Source organism: Gallus gallus, chromosome 11, assembly GCF_016699485.2.
Source record: "Gallus gallus isolate bGalGal1 chromosome 11, bGalGal1.mat.broiler.GRCg7b, whole genome shotgun sequence".
In the NCBI taxonomy this organism is placed as follows: domain Eukaryota; kingdom Metazoa; phylum Chordata; class Aves; order Galliformes; family Phasianidae; genus Gallus; species Gallus gallus.
This window is the reverse complement of record NC_052542.1, coordinates 3,344,521-3,361,713: the sequence shown is the minus strand read 5'-3', so window position 1 is coordinate 3,361,713 and position 17,193 is coordinate 3,344,521. Positions and strand designations below refer to the sequence as shown.

At 37.7% G+C, this 17,193-nt stretch overlaps 1 protein-coding gene and 1 long non-coding RNA gene across 2 annotated transcripts in view; one reads left to right on the top strand and one right to left on the bottom strand.

The window, feature by feature from the left end:
- Positions 1-10,839, top strand: part of MMP2 (matrix metallopeptidase 2) — a 34,709-nt gene extending 23,870 nt beyond the window's left edge. The window contains exons 10-13 of the mRNA NM_204420.3: positions 2,682-2,818; positions 4,617-4,776; positions 8,423-8,532; positions 9,805-10,839. Of these exons, the coding sequence (NP_989751.1) occupies positions 2,682-2,818; positions 4,617-4,776; positions 8,423-8,532; positions 9,805-9,908 (511 nt within the window). The 3' untranslated portion in view covers positions 9,909-10,839. The remainder of the gene's footprint in view (positions 1-2,681; positions 2,819-4,616; positions 4,777-8,422; positions 8,533-9,804) is intronic.
- The window catches only part of LOC107054270, a 112,511-nt gene that overhangs the window by 78,568 nt on the left and 16,750 nt on the right, over positions 1-17,193 (bottom strand). The gene's annotated exons all lie outside the window — the stretch shown is intronic.

Genomic DNA, 17,193 nt, shown 5'->3' with positions numbered 1-17,193 from the left:
ACATGTTCCACAGTGTTCACAGCATCCTTACTGGCTTTGGCTCACCTGTGAGCTTTGGCTTTCAGCCAGGACCTCCACCTCACTTCCGCTTTTGTGAAGCAGTAACCACACAAGGCTTGATTCAGCAAGGAACAATTTCAAATCAATTTCTAAATCAGCAGAGCAATTCACTATTCTTTGTAATCTGAACAAAATAGAAGTATTTTGCATTCAGATCCAGTCAGTTAAAGAACTATGCAAATAGAAGACAATCTGTTCATCTGCCTCACTCCTTATCTAACATTCAGCAAAAGCAGACAATTGTTTAATTGTTTTGCTCTGGAACAGATTTGCCTGCCAGTCTTGCAGCTTCCAAATATCAGGCAAACAACATTATGATTCACTTTTGGAATTCAAAAAACAAAATGTTGTGTGACTTCTATGATTCATGAAAATGATCCCAGCTGTCACATTACATAGCCATAAGGGGCAAGTAGCAAAAAAGAAGGTCAGATCAGATGAATTCCCTCAAAAAATAATTTTTCTTTTTCATTCAAATCACATCTCAAACCATATAAATAAATGGGAATACACAGAGAATCATTTAGGCTTTTACTGGGACAGTGTTTTCAAAGCAACCAGAATATTGGACTACAGACCACCACTTTGGTCCCTCTATATGACTGCATATAATAGTAATACTACAAATAATAATGGCAATTATGTTAAAATAGAATATAAAGTACCAAGCATAAAGACGTATGAATATATCTAATATTAAAATTTAACCTGAATGAGTTTAAACATTTCAACATTTTCAAAGAGAAATGAGAAAGCCAAATAAGTATTTCCCCCATTTCCTCAATAAGAGGAGTAGAAATAAAAACACGTCTTACTCAATCCAAAAAACAAAAGGAAATACATCTTCAACAAAGATTCCCTTTCCAAGAGAAAGCCTCACCATTTCAACAAGTCCCTCAAAATGTGCACTTTAATAAAAACTCCTGTATTCAAGTCTCCATTGGCTCTAAAAAGTTTGGAACTTGTGCAGATCGCAATCATTAGCTCAGATTCAGCCATAAATCAGTTCTGAATTTGACTAAGAATCCTGTAACCTGCATTTTTAAAGGAGCTACTTTTATGAATGCAGTATTGGAAAGACTTCTTATATGGATTTCCATTTTAATCTACTTTTCTATCTGATGGTTTATTACTGTGAGGGCCTGGGCTTGAAGCACCTCTGGAAGCCAGTGGTGGAGGCATATGGCAAGCTCCTGGCGATGTTTGAGGAGATTTATCATTACCTTTTATCATTACCTTTTACAGTATTTCGCATGCACTTTAAAACTGTCCTAAGAGTAATTAGCTGAACACCTTATTTTTCTTCTCTTTTTTAAACAGAAGATTATGTGATATGCTGATATATTTTTGTACACATTAAAAACACATTTGTGCTTGCAAAATGAGAGTGAATTAACTTACCACTATATTAATTATTAGTAGCATATGTCTGATTTAATTAATATATATTTTTAATGGAGAGAGAAAAAACAATGCACTTTGCCAGTTGCACTGCTCCTCATTTCAAACACTATCTTAATTCAATACATAGCAACTAATTATACTTGCAAATAAATTTCAAAATGGTTTATTTGTCCTAGCTAATACTGTTTGTTCACAGTCAAACGTCTGTTAATAAAAACACAGGAATTTATCATATGAATTTAGGACTGATTCTCCAAGTTTTGGATTAAAATATATAAATAAATCACTTTCAGCTCCTAGGTTTCTGAAAGGTTTAATTATTCTGGTTAGGCATGGGTAATGATAACTTATTCTCTGCAAAAAATCATATGCCAGTAGCACCTTGATCTTCAGTAACATAATAATTGTGAAAGCTGCTTGACCTGCGAATTTAATAGCAACCAGCTTGGTGCAAAAATGATCCCATTAGCCTGCTGATTCTACATTTTATGACAATGGCAAAGCTTCTATTTTGCTGAGGAAAAAAGTTGCTTGTTCTGTGGAGGAGGAAATAGCAGTGCCATTTTGAGTACCAAAGGCCTTCTGCACAAAGCTTTGCCATTTGAATTACAGCTTTTTAAAGTTTAAGTCAAATGACGATCCTACTTACACATAGAATATCCAAGAAATAATCCTTTGCATTTCTCTCATGAGCATTTGTAGAGCTAGCAGTTTCCTTCACAGCCAAGCTCACTTCCAAGCAGACTGATATGCCATTGTTAAATTTGAACCTCTAGTCACTACAATAGTAATTGCAAGAGCAATCCATGAAATACCAATCTCTGCTTTTTTCAAACGTTCATCCATCTGCTCTACACACAACAGCAGGAGAGCTCTAATAGCTTAAATGCTCTGTAAATGAGTTTATTTATATAATCAAAGCACAGAATACATTTTGCTCTGATGCAAAAAGCAACATGAACTCCAAAGCAATCAGCATAAGCAATTTAATCAACAGTCCAGCATGCAACTTATTATGCAACTGTTTTAGCAATACATTTCTAAATGATTTGATTTTGCAATCATTGTAGGAAAACAATTATAAGTGTGTGCTGCTGCTAATGTGTGTGCATGTACATGTATACGTGCACACATGGCCTTTGCCAGAACTGATGAGAAACAGATGTCCTGGTGAATTAGTTCATTGTAAACCTCATACTATTTTGTGTTCTGCTTAGATTCATGTGGAGGACTGTAAACCCTCGAGGAAAACCCACAGGTCCTCTTCTCGTTGCTACATTCTGGCCTGATCTGCCAGAGAAAATCGATGCTGTCTACGAGTCCCCTCAGGATGAGAAGGCTGTATTTTTTGCAGGTACTGTTTTTAGTTTTAAAATATAATTATGCATTTGCATAAATGCTGCATTCAAGCTCAAGTTACTCTGAGTTGTAACTGGGCCAGGGAACAGCCTGACTGAGAGTAAGCATAGCCAGTGGGTACGGGCAGCAGATATCAAATATCCCATGCTGAGGACATTGCAACAAAGGCTGGATCTGAAAGGCTCTGAACAGCATACAGCCACCATTACAGCAAAAGGGAGCCAGTAGCACCCGGAAAGAAGCATTCAACAATAAGCAGGACTAAACAAGAATTATTACTTAATACACAAAGCAACCCAACATCCATTCTTGCGTTATTTCTTTCTGTTTCCTCTCATGATAAGCTATTGTCTCTGTGCATGTTTCTTGGGAATATTACGTCTTCTGTTCCCATGCCTCTCCTCCTCTTCTCCTTTGCCAAAGACTGACTTCTACTCTGGCATCCAAGGATCTGCCTTGGTGGCTCACCAGCAGAGGACAAAGGGGCCATGCTCACTGCCTGCACCAGAGGGAGGAGATTAGGCAGCCCTGCTCTGGCCATCCGGAGTCACACATATGGTTCAGCTGTACCATCCAACTTAGCAGAGCTGGGCAGCTGTTTTCAACATGAAAAACTGAGCCAGCAAAAACTAGGCTCCAGTAACCACCAAAAACATGACTAAACATCTCCAATCATATAAAAACCACATGGCCCACGCTCCTGTACATTCTCTGTACAGGACGGAAAAGAGTAATGGTAATCTATTCCATATGTCTCAAAGGCTATTTCCTTTAGTTTACATGGGAGAAAAAAAGCTTTAAGATGTTTTATTTCAGCCAAGTCAAAACACTTTAAAAGTTGGATATACTATACCTAATCCTATTACATGTGCATCTCTCTCCTTTTCTTTATATTTTCCAGAAAAAAAATATAACTAACCTGCTTTAAATAAGAACTATTCAGACTATCAAAGGCTGGTTTGAAAGTTGCCTGTAACTATTTGTAAGTGAGAACCATGCTTTGCTTCTGAATGGTGAAGTGGCAACTTCTCAGGAGCTCAAGTGCTACATTTTATAGCTTTCTTATATTAAATGCTTTCCTTCCCACTATCTGTGTCATAGAATCCAGGAAATATCCTTTCATGAACAAGTCTTTCCATGGCTTTCAGTGAATCTTATTAGGTGCTTACTAAGTAAGTTACAAATCCATGTAAGGAATGTAGAAACAGACCTCTTCCACCACAACGTATTTGAAGAGAAATTAGAAAATGTCATGACAAAAAGGACAACACAAATATGAATTCTGGGCAAAAACTTCCTGGTAACAGCTCAATAAAGTTGCTGAAGAAAACAAACCAAGGAGACAAATTGCTGAATAAAACAAATAGAGGGCAAGCATGAGTTTCTGCGTTTGACCCGTGTTGATCCATGTCTGGTTTCAGACCATATTTATCACACAGAAGATTACCAAATAGTAACTGTATGTTTTACAATACCCAAACCATGCTTTTTAATTTCTTTCTTTTTTTAAAGAGCTGCACATTTGGCAATCTCTTTGGCTCAGAGCTCAGAAAAATGAAACAGACAAGAAATAGGAAGCAAAAGCACATTGAAATGATACGTATTACTGAGAGGCAAAAACAGAAATTGTGATCTCAGTACATCTGCACTCTAATTTAGTATGTCACAGACAGAAAAATACTAGAAAGACGAGTAGTACAATTAGTACAATAAAAACTGCCATATCCAAGTGTAAAAGAAGAAATATTCCTATGTGCCTGATTAATAAGCAGTTTGTTTTTTCTCTTTCTTAGGAAATGAGTACTGGGTTTATACAGCCAGCAACCTGGATAGGGGCTATCCAAAGAAACTCACCAGCCTGGGACTACCCCCTGATGTGCAACGCATTGATGCAGCCTTCAACTGGGGCAGAAACAAGAAGACATATATTTTCTCTGGAGACAGATACTGGAAGTAAGAGACATGGAAGAGGTGGTATGCTGTTAGACAAGCTCGTATCTCTAGTGCTGAATGCACATTCAGATTTGGGAGGCAAGAATTAAGATCAGGGTTTTCATCCCTGGCCAACTCAAAATGAGGGCTGCTGGGACAGCACTGACAGTGGTGTTGAGCAAGGGTGGTGAGAAAGGATGCTGACCTGAGAAATATGGCCAAGACAGCTTCCATATGGTAGCAGGAGATTAGCATGTAATTAAGGTAACAGCTTCCAAGAGAAGAGGAGATCTTGGTGTCCATATCAGACTGCCCACCACTAACAACTCATCCCCCTCAAGCCCTGTGTCTGAGCAACCATCCCACTCAGTCCCAGGCTCTTAAGAGGGGCATGTTGTCTCTACTGTCAGCTCAAAACTGGTGGGAGAAAGCTCTGAAAGGACTCCCTAAACATTGGGGTGATCACCAGTCATCTGAAGCTAAAAGCTGGATTGCCTTTGAAATTCTTGCACTAAGCCAACAGGTTTGAAGGTGCTGCATGCAAAAGAAACAACAACCTGTGACTAATAAAACACCCTGCAGATGACTGCAATCCCATTGGCAGTTGATGTACCAGCCACTAACACATTTGTTTACTAATGAGTTGGCACTGAGGAGATCTGAACAAACAGCAAAAAGTTTGTTAGTACCTTGGGAAAAATCGAGGCATCTATTTGTTCTGACAATCTTTGCAACCCTTTTCATGTTTCCAGCACATCTCAGGGAAGTTTTGTTGCAAGTAAGTCCACAGATACTCACAAAAGTCTGTAAACGTACATTTGGGGTAGGTTTCCTGTTCAAAAGACTGTCTGAGATGCAAAATATGATGTAACAATCAACTAAACTCATATGCCATTTTATTATCAAAAGAATTCTTAGACTGCGATGGAGACTAAAAACCCTAATCAGTATGGGATCTAATTGTGTTAGTATAACCATCAACAATTTCACCAGAGGCTTTATGATTTAGGTAAGTAAGACAAGCAAGGGCCTATTTCTAAGGAAGGAAATAAGATGTATGGACTTGCCTAGGGTTATACAGCAATCTGTGGCAGGGCTGGGTATTGAACTACATTTATCTAAGTTACTTTCCAGGGCACTCAGACTGCAATCGAGCTGGCCAGTAACCTGCTGCAAAAACACACTGTGCAGGAAAGATATCAGACAGAGATGAGGAAAGAAATGTCTTGAAAATGTGCAAAGATTAACATGTTTGAAATAAACATCCTAGACTGTGCCTGGCAAAGTGTGTACTAAATGTGTTCAATAGAATTTCAGTATCTTAACCACTAGGAAGATGTGGCACAAAAGATCATTTTAAAAAGCAGAAACTTTGGTGCTTTGAGGAACTGGGTGCTGCCTATCAGAACAGGGTGAGACCAGAATGGAAACACTAACTTCAGCTTTTACTATCAGAGATCTCTTCCTGGAACAGGACTACACTCTAGGAATGCAGCCATTAAGCAATGGGCTGAAAGTTGAACCACTCATAAATTGACAATGTAGAGAGAAGTTAAAAATCAGAAACATCAAACATCAACAATGTATAGAAAAATATAAAAGAAAGTATAAATGAGTCAATTTTACATGAACATTAATTTCATATTATCATCGAATTGGATTACTGTCTTTTTTATAGCCTAATGGCTGGGGATTCCTGTAAGTAAATAACATACCATTTCACAACTGTCAATTAATCATAACATTATGACAGAGCACTGGAACAGGTTGCCCAGAGAGGTTGTGGAGTTTCTTTCTACAGAGATATTCAAGACCCATCTGGATGTCTATCTGCACAACCTATTGTAAGGAACTGCTTTAGCAGGGAGATTGGACTCAAGGACCTCTTGAGATCCCTTCCAACCCCTGCAATTCCATGCCTCTGAGATTACTTTGAAGACTGTACTCTTATCCATTATCTCTAGGAAACATGGAAACTTAAAAGCTAAAGATTTTACTCACTTTATAATGTTGCAGAGATCATCTTGTTAAATGAATGTAATGAATTAAAATGTAATTTTAATTCAGTCATTTGCAATACTTGTGATTCCTACCAAAAGCTACAGACTATGAGTTAGCAAAACTGCTGGTCTGTCCCAAACACTGTTTTGATTAACTGTACTCCAAGGCTCCCAAGTAATTCATCATTCTAGCCACAGACTGTAGTCCTATCAAAGTACCTTATCAACTGTGGTCACTGCAAAATGCATAATTTATTAAGTAATAAGAATAATCTGATGTGATTTTTTTCTGTTTAAAGATGAAGTCAAAATATTTGAGGAAAAAAAATGCATCTAACAGATGCAATGACATTTGAGTCCGCTTTATTTTATACAAGGACTCTGCCACAGAATCGAAATAGTTACATACCATAATACTCTTCTTGCTATTATCACACTTGTTTTAAATGGATTTTCTGGAAGCCTTCTCCTCTCCCTTCCTCCAGCCCCAAGCTATTTTAGTGTTATTATAACAATATTATTGAACAAAGTGGAGTTATGTGAGGGAGAGGAAGAGGAGCTGGCTGAGATTCCACATCTGAAGTTTTAAAGCTACATAGCAAGGAACTAGATTTTCTTGAAATATCCAAAGCAATTTAATAGGAATAAATAGGAAGCAATTTAAATTAATTATATAAATCATTTTTAACTAACATGCTTCTCATTTGTATCAGTGTACCATAGGATACAAACCAAGTACTTCCATACGGTAATGAGGTTTTTTGGAAATACGGAAAGGTGACCAAAAATAGAAAGAAAGATCATAAACACTTCCCTCCCTCCAGTGTTAGTCACAGACAACCTCTCTGAAATCTGCTGGGTTTGAAGAAATGCTGCTAGAGTGACTGAGTCTTCATATACACTGGAAGCCAAACTACATCCTATGTCACTGCTCCTTGGGGCAACTCCACCTTTCCAACTCAGCACTGACTCCAAACTTTAAGTCAGTAAAAGGGAGAAGCATCTTCCACAGAACCCCTGATCATCTAGAGCTGCAGATACATGCAGGCCCACTCACTTCTGAAGGACACTGCAAAGTAACTTCAAGACTTATTGAAGTTGTCTGGATTTGCTTCAGATGAGGTTTTATCTTCAAAGCATAGTGTGAAAGCCATTGTGTTTTTCAAAGAAATGAATATATATTTTTAACATGGCCTTTATCTTTTGACTGTCACAAAGAGAAAAAGAACTGTGAAAATAATAGAGTTCTTAATTGAAAAGTTAAGGAACTTAATTTGTAATTTAGTAATAATCCATTAATTAAGTGATCTACAAGCATAAAATTTCAAGTAAGATTTTTTATAAATCCACATTAAAATCTACCACCTTCACATGTTGGTTGCTGCTTGAAAAGTCACCTTTCCTAGAATTTGGAACTTTGAAGCTACACTTGTGAAAAATGCTTTGCTAAGAAAAGTCTGAGTTCATTGAGAACTGCATTTTCAGAAGAAGAGATTTCACAGGGTATAAAATTTATCAGGAATAAAAATAATGAAATGAAAACAATGTTACAATCTCCGTTATCTTTTCTGTTTGATTGCTTTACACAATCACAGAATCCCTAAAAAATTAAGTTAAACTTTCACATTAAATACAGGTTTTTAATGTATGGATATAATTCACTTCAGGTACAATGAAGAAAAGAAAAAAATGGAGCTTGCAACCCCAAAATTCATTGCGGATTCTTGGAATGGAGTTCCAGATAACCTCGATGCTGTCCTGGGTCTTACTGACAGCGGTAAGCTATAATCTGATTTAAGTCACTGACTCTTTTATTTGCCTCCTGTGACACTTACTGGATACTTGTGGATAATTTCTTGTGGTCCATAAATAAGAGCCAAATTGCCATTCAGATTTGCAGGCTACTAGTTCAAACAAACTTATCTGTATTTTTCCACTGAGCAGCAGTTGAGAACTACACCCTACTGATCACAGCTTAAGCTTTTTGAAATGAAACATTTACAGAACACATCTTCTCCTGGAATATTTTTATCCAAACAAATAATAGTTTCCCTAATATCTCTTTTCACAAAGCTTATTTAATTTCAATTTGCTTTGTATCTGTTACTTCCATTATAATGAACGGTGTGCAAATATTAACAAGATGAGAAACAGTCTTTAGTAGAATTTTACCCCTTTTCTTTCCTGATATTTTCTTAACAATAGTAACAGCCATATATGACTTGTTAAGGTGTCTTAATGCATCTTAGTGCTTTCAATTTGTATGTTGTATTGATCTAGATACCTGCTACACAAATGTCAGGCTGTTACATAAATGAAGAAGAGCTACCCATGATGGATTCACTTTGAAAAACTAAAGAAAACCTGCATTTGAATGTGTGACAATTTGACGTCCATTTTTGCATGGGGAAAATCAGCTTGCTGGAGAACTCTTTATCTCACATAGCTTCAGAAAGCAAATAAGTGGCTTCTGCCACTCAGCTCCTAAGGCACAGGATGCCTTAATGCCAAAGGGCATGATCAGGCCAGGCCCAGTTTCTTGAAAGTTTCCCAACTTCCTGACTACCCTTCAGGCATGCAGACACAGCATCATTTCTGCATCATCCTCGTCTGGCACAGCCAGAACTAGAGCATGATACTGCCTTGATCACAGGCACAAACAGGTGGTATTTCCCTCCCCCCACTTCCCCGTCATAATTTATTTATTTTATCCTAGCAACTGCAGCTGAGAGCTTGGCCCAAGGTTTCACATGGCCTCTTATATTGCTCAGATAAGTGTAAATATCTGGAAACATCGCTAACATCACGAGTCCCAACTTGATTACAGTTTCAACATCAATTTCGCCAGCAAATGTTTCTGCCCGGAAAGTTCTGGCTCACAGAACAGTTCAAAAAAAACAAAAAACACAGCACATTTTTAATGTGTGTAAATATTTCAGGAAATAACTCTCGCAGTTCATTAAGATTTGTGAAATTAAAAAAAAAAGCTTTGATCAAAGATTTTGTGCTCTATAATTGACTGAGTATATCATTCTGTTTACCTTCACAGGGTACACCTATTTTTTCAAAGACCAGTACTATCTACAAATGGAAGACAAGAGTTTGAAGATTGTTAAAATTGGCAAGATAAGTTCTGACTGGTTGGGTTGCTGAACTGTAGAATATATTAATAACCAAATATTTACTTTTTTGTTATATACCTTATCTGTAATTAGAAATAGATCTGAATGTCAATTACTGGACCAGTCAGGTACTGGCACCCAAACATTAAGTACCAGTACTGTACACATCTGATAATTTAAAAGTGTTTGCCTCCTCAACATACAAAAGATGTTTACGTATCTATTCTGGTACAATTTTTCAGTTTTTGTGCTAGTCATAGCAATGCTAGTAGCAGAACACGCACGGTTCTTTATTCCCCTGGTGCTTGAAGAAAGCATTGAAATCATTGGAGACTGGACCAGACCCCTGTGTTAAATCCATCTCAAATAGCCTCAAGTAAGATGTACCAGCAGTGCACTTTGATTTTTTTTTAATTTTTTTTTTTAAATACAACTCTTTTATAAATAGATGGTTTGTGTTAATGTTTTTAACCCTCTTGCGAGTTTGATCATTACTGCCATTTATTTACATAATGATACAAAAAGACTGTCAAAGGCACAGGTTGCCACGGGATTTGATTTGTATTGATGCATGATGGAATCATGGCAAGAAACTGTATTAAAGTATTGTTTTAAAGTACTTTCTATTTTAAAACCTTAGTTCAACTTAGCAATTTGCTTCCTGCACTTTGTTACTACTCTATAACTTGTCTATACAGACAGAATGACTCAGATGTTTTAAATCAATGTATTATACACAGAAGTCAAGTATTACTGTTTACCTTGTTTTATTTTTCTGTTCTTTATAATATTGAGTTTTTGTTTGGTTAGGCTTTCTGCTTAGGCATTGGGCAACAGAAGGTGTTCCTTTCACATCTGATGGAATGTTTCTCATTAAAAAAAAAAAGGTTAAAAAAATCCAGAAAACAATGTCCCAAACATGAAATGCCAATGCTACAAATAAAATTAAATTACACTGTCAACACTTCTCATGGCTGTGCTTCCTTGTACCATTTGGAGTCAGAAATTCAGTAGTACATTATAGTGAAATACCTGTCAAGGGATGGTCAGTATCACTCCAGCATATAGTGGTGTACTGGATTTATTTAGAAAACTAGGTTAACTTTTCTATTGCTTCTATAATAGAACTGCAGCAACTTACATTCAAGAGGTGTTATAGTCCCATGCTCCTACAAAGCCCTCAGCCTTCTCAGAACAGTTTACAGCCTATTATCCACACTTTTCCTTCTTTATCAGCAGGCTACCCCACCACAACGTAGAAAGATACAATCAGAATACAAATTGTATACATATCTTACAGTGAACACAAATTTGAAAAACATAGGCTTAAACCTTTACTCCTGCACATGGACCCAACACTGTTTGGCCAAGGAGCTTATTTAGCTTCATGAACATGAAGCACTTCATGCAGCTATGGGCTGCATCATGCACGTAGTCAACTCAGATCCTTCTCAACATGTCTCTCACTGAGTTCACAGGTCATAAAACTGGCTAGTAATCAGCTAATACTTGTACAAATAATCAGTTTATAGCTGATGTCCTCTTCACGCTCAGTGCTTCCCTTTTATAACTAAAGGGGTATTTTTGTTGTAGTTGTTTTGTGGTTAGGCTTTATTCTGTTTTTTTCTAGCTTTTTCTTTCCCCCCCAACGGTATTCTGAGAAGATACTGTTTCTAAAGAGGCTGCATTTGCCAAATAATCTGCACTGCATACTATCTAGACATAAATCTACTTACAGAGAACTATCATGTGGATGAACCAGTACCATTTTCACCTATGCCAAAAGCAAAGATGGCTATCTCCTGAGAATCCTTGTTCTCTGCAGCAGTCACTGCCTTTCCAATTAGTCCTGCACCAGACTCAACAGCTCGTTTCCTGAGCTGAAGGAAATTTTCCACCAGTTACTCCCAGGACAGGCTCGGTGCACTCAGTAGGAGAGCTCCAATCCAGCAGAATAAAGAGCAGTGGTTTAGTAACCACTCTGTCACAACACATAAAAGGCAGCCAATGCTTCAATGAAATGCCACAATTTAAACACCAGTCTAAACTAAGAATTATGCTTAACATTTTGTATCTCAGTAACACTGTTTTTGTTTAAAATTCATTTTCTTCCTGCTATTTTGTCATGTTTTAACAAGGCAATAGTTACCTGAAAATATAAACAATTAACAGCAACTGTGATGTTCTGTAAATCAGGAGAAAGTACATCCTTTGGGTTGATTTTAGACAAATTATTTCTACTTACAAACATAAACATGCATATTTTTAGCAGCAAAGAGAGAATGAAAGAACATCCTTCTGAGTTTGGAAGAGACTAAGACAACAAATGACCAGGCACTGGGCGCTCTGGGATCTCTGCAAGTGCAGAGATTTCTATCTGCAGAAGCAGTCTGCTCTGGGCTGGTTATGTAGAAAGCTCTGAGCACTAAGGTATTTCAAGGTAACAAATTGTAGTAACGACAGAAATACTGAATTGAAACAATCCTCCCAAACCAACAAAAACCAATGACTCTGAGACTGACAGAAATATAAGGCAGGGTTGAGCAGAACTGGAAGCATCTCAAAAGCTGCCAAGAAGGCTTCTGCAATAGCAGAGCTTGCCTCATGTGCTGTTACTTACAATATATCTCCCTCTGGCACCGCCATTTAAAACACAGGTGAGAGCAAAAATGGCATAACAATATGATGGTGGGGGAAAAAAATAACTGAATGCCAATCAACCTTCGTAACCTGCTTAGCACAAACTAGTTTTAACTCTTCTTCATAAAATACACCATTTTCTGTGCAAAAGAAGTGTATTCCTAAAATCCAAAGTATGTGGTCTGCGGTAAGGTGTTCTTCCTTGGGAGCAGTGCTGGAGATAATAACCAAGAATTCAAGATTTCAAGACTCGGGAGTTTATTTGTCCATAGCCACAATAGCTGAGTGTGCAACCATTCAACGGGTCACAGCAGCTTCTACATCAGTCTAACAAACACTAGGAAAGCTTTATCCTCATTGCCTGCTGATAGAACCTCTGGATCACCCTTTCACCTCTTTTTTGCAAATGCCCAGATTCCTGTTACACTTCTATTACTTCAGCCAACTTGCCCATGCCCGTGCTCAAACTAACAGACAATCAACAAACCACTCTGAAAAAGAAAGGTAAGAATGAAAGACTGCACGTCACTACAGTTCCATGTTTCCTTTGCTAACCCTGCTGCAGACTGTCTCCACAATGAAATGGAAGATGACAAAACAGAAATCTCATGAGCTTTTTGCTCTCTGTTATTGCCCACTGCTTTCCTCTAGGTCTTCTCAGAATTACTCCTGAGTGACTAACTCACTTGGCAGTTAAAAGCTTCAGAATACTGCCAAAATAAACTTAAAAAATTAAGAGGATAATTGTTTTAATCTGTATTAGCCTCGAGCTTGGCAGCATGTTCCTGGAGTTATTTGGAGGTGGACTCCCCTTCTACCAGACAGGAATTCACAATTACTCTGGGGGTTTGTAAACACTGCTTTAACCATGGACTGACCCACAGTCTCGTTCTGTCTTCCTCATGCCCATTACAACCACCATAATGCTGCTGCCAAAAGGGCTGAAACTAGAAAACAGCTCTGCATCCTGTATTTGGAGATTAGATAACATTGAAGAGTGGGTGTCTCTATTGCAACAAGTTTCTGATCAGTGCTAGCCAAGGAATTATTAAATTCAACCACAGGTTTTCCACTCATTGTCACATCACAGTCAGTTAAGTCATGGAGACAGTATTTATCCTGTGGTTGAATATATAATAGATAATTTGGGCCACTGTCTCTCTCCATTGTTCTCCTTTCTAAGTCCTTCAATTTGTCCTATACTGAGTCTCACCACAGTAGAGCCCACTGCCGCAGGACAGCAGCTGACTATTGCATTAGGTAAGCCAAGCCAAAGTAATTTACGGAGAGGCTTTCTGCCTTCTCACTGTGGTCAATGCTCTAAATGTTGAACTTAATCTTTTAAAGAAAGAGGGTGATTTCTCACTATTTAACTACTAGACCAGGCTCATTAAATTCCCCCATCTTGCATTTTCATTATGTTTTATTTTTTTCCCCATTACAAAACATGCCCTTTTCAAGACCACTGATAGTTCTCTACTACAGCTCAAAAGTATGAAATAGGAGGAATAGGAATATTCCATAATAGGAAGCCTACCTTCTGCTGATTCCTGTATCGTCCAAGATGTTTGTTTTCATGTCCTTTAAAAAACCCCATTGCTACTCTGTATTACTCTTTTACTTCCTGAATAATTTCATCCATTTTTAGAATTAGATGTCCTCCCTCTCGTATATCACTGATTATGAATGTATGAATTTCTTCTATGTTCAGATAAGTAAGTTCCAGTTCCTCTCACTTTCATGCAGCATTTTTGAACCTAGGAACATCCTGAAACTGAAGAAGCATGTTCTGAACCCAAAGGTAGGACATCAACACAGATTCTCAGCTTCCGGGTGTTGCTTTGGCTTGTTTTAAACAAATACTCTGAGGAAATGCATAATGTATCAAAGCACGCCTTGCCTTTACAGATTTGATTTTGGTTTCACTGTACTTTTATCTCCTCTTTACTCATTTGCTCTTTCAGCTTTGTTTCTCAAGTAAACAACTAAACACATGGACCAAATAGAGAAGATGGCAGAGAGAAGGAGTTAGCCATTACCTGCAACTGATGAGTTTAGACTCACTCTAGACAACAGCACTACCTCACTCCAGTGAACAAGGCACATCACCTCCAAGAACTGTTTACATATACTCTATCTTTACATGGATATTCTGTATCATGAACAGAAAAAATACGAAATTTGTAGCACGGCTTGTAGGGCCTGTGCTGGATTTGCTGTATTTGTATCTTCAGGGAAATCAAACCATTATTAAAAAGAGCTTTTTCATTTCAATCTCAGTACTCCTTTGGCTAAATGCTATATAGTCTCTTCTACCTTTCAGTGATAGTAAAGTATAAGGGAGTTTTACCTAAAAGTATTTGAGCTGGAAAGCCATGCAATCATTTTAATTGTAACTTAATTTATTATATATTTCTCTTAGTAAATATACTTAGGCATTTATAGAAATATTTATTTAATCTATGCAGTATTAATTTAAACATTGTGCAGTTGTATTAAGCAGAAGTTCAAAATTGTAAGTGGACATGCAATGCCTGGTAAACAGACAGCAAGAAATGTCAGTGTGTCCAAAATATTAGCATCTAAAATAACCACGACAGTGTTGCAGAAAACAGAGAAATTAGGTATAGTAGGGCTTAGATACTTATTTTATCTCAATCTCACAGAAAATCTGCTACAAGCATAGGAAATCAATAGCACATCAGGATTTAGGTCACATGATCTAAAATACTTAGGACCCAAAAAGCTGCAGATTAGCCTAAACTGAACCACATAATCACTTTCTGCTTAACCCCATAAAGCATTTTATAAAACGCCCAGCAGGTACCTATCCACGTTATTTTGCCACACTATTTTTGGCTAGTTTTATACATCATCACACGCACTGATGTGGCTATATTAAACTGAAGACTTCTAAACAAGTCTACTTTATATCCTTATTAAAACCATTTACTTCTCAGCATACACTGGTGCTTTTCACCACTGACTCATGCTCCCAACAGGTACTCATCACTTCATGTGCAATAAACACAGAGTATCATACAAATGATTTTGAGGCAAGCATGCTTTTCTAAAACATAACCAAGCATTAAAAAAAACTCAAGCAAAATTTAAACTCTGAAATCTAGAAGATAATCGTATGAAATCACAGGTTAAGTCACCAACGAACTGGCAACTTCTGAGCTTCTGATTCCATTCAAGATCTGAATCTGCATTTCTTTTTCACATTGCAATCCCTACTGACTTCTAGAGGTGAGAACGTAGTAAAGAGCTGGATTCACCAATCCCCGTGTTTGGAATCTGAAGAGGAGTGAACACTTCCAAATAAAGATGACAACAGTAAGTATGAGCTGATTTTAGCAGGGAAGTGCAAAGCAAGTTCTCTTTTCCTAATAAATAATCAAACGTTTGGAACAATATGAACATTTCATCACAAATCTTTTATTTTGATCTCAGCAATCATAGATAATAACTATGCACCAGTCTCATAGACACCTGCAGATGGCATTCTTACCAGATTACCCTCAGTACAATAAACACAATTGATTTTTTCTACTGTGTTAGCAATCCTTCGCATTACATTATTGAAAGCCCCACTTACCAATACATCCAGAAAGCTAGTAAACATGGACTGGTGATAATTCTATCAGGTCTTTATTCTCCCATGAAATAAACACTGGTGGATTTCAAACTGTTGAAGGCTTCAGCAGTCTAGGGCTAATAACCAAGCCATGCAAAAGCATTTCATCAGTCCTCACAAAAGATTAAAATAGGAAACAGAACTGGACATGCAGGGTAAAACTCTGCAGGCAAACTCCTGTCCACAGTGGGAAGCTTGCCTGGCAAATCTGACATCGCTCTGTGCACTTGCCTGTACTGTCATTTTTCCAGCTGATAGCTCCTTACTCAGCATGCTTCAGTGAAGGCAACACCAACAGTTTTGAGCACAAGTAGTTTTACAGCTGCACAATACTAACCTCCCACAGCATAAAAGAAACATTTTTCTTCCCTCTTTGAAAAGAGTTTTTCCATCAAGTCAGGTTTGAGACTGGCACATTTGAAGCCCACTTTTCTTAAAACAGGAGGAAATCAATCAATGAAACAAAACCAAACAACACACTGGTAGCTGCGGAGTTGGCCCAGAGGAACCCTCTATGGAATGATGATGTCAAACAACCCAAGCAACCATGGCTTCCCCAAGCTGCACGTGCAAAAGAATCCTATCATACTAGAAAGAAAGAAACATCCTTTTGAAGAAAAGGGCTCCATATAACTTGTACCAAACCTCCCAGAAGGGAACATGTCCCCAAGACATCCTTCCTTACCAGAGATCTCTGAAGAGCAGGCCCCGGGTTACAGAATACGTAGTACCCAAGACTGCCTTGGTCCAGTTGCAGCTTCTATCAGCACTGTGTTGTCTACTAGGAGGCACGCAATGGGGAACCCCAAGAAAGAAAAGCTACACAATTAATTCTGTTGCTAAACCACCATTCAAAAGCAACCTGAAAACCAGTTAAACTGAACTGCTGACTGATACTTTGCAATTAACACAGGAGCATTTCTTGGAGATGTGACTTTCTTGGATAACTTAGAAACATGAAAGTCCCTGCACCCTTTGCTTGAGTATGACAAAATACACTGGAAACACAGCACTACAGACAGTGCTAAATAAAACT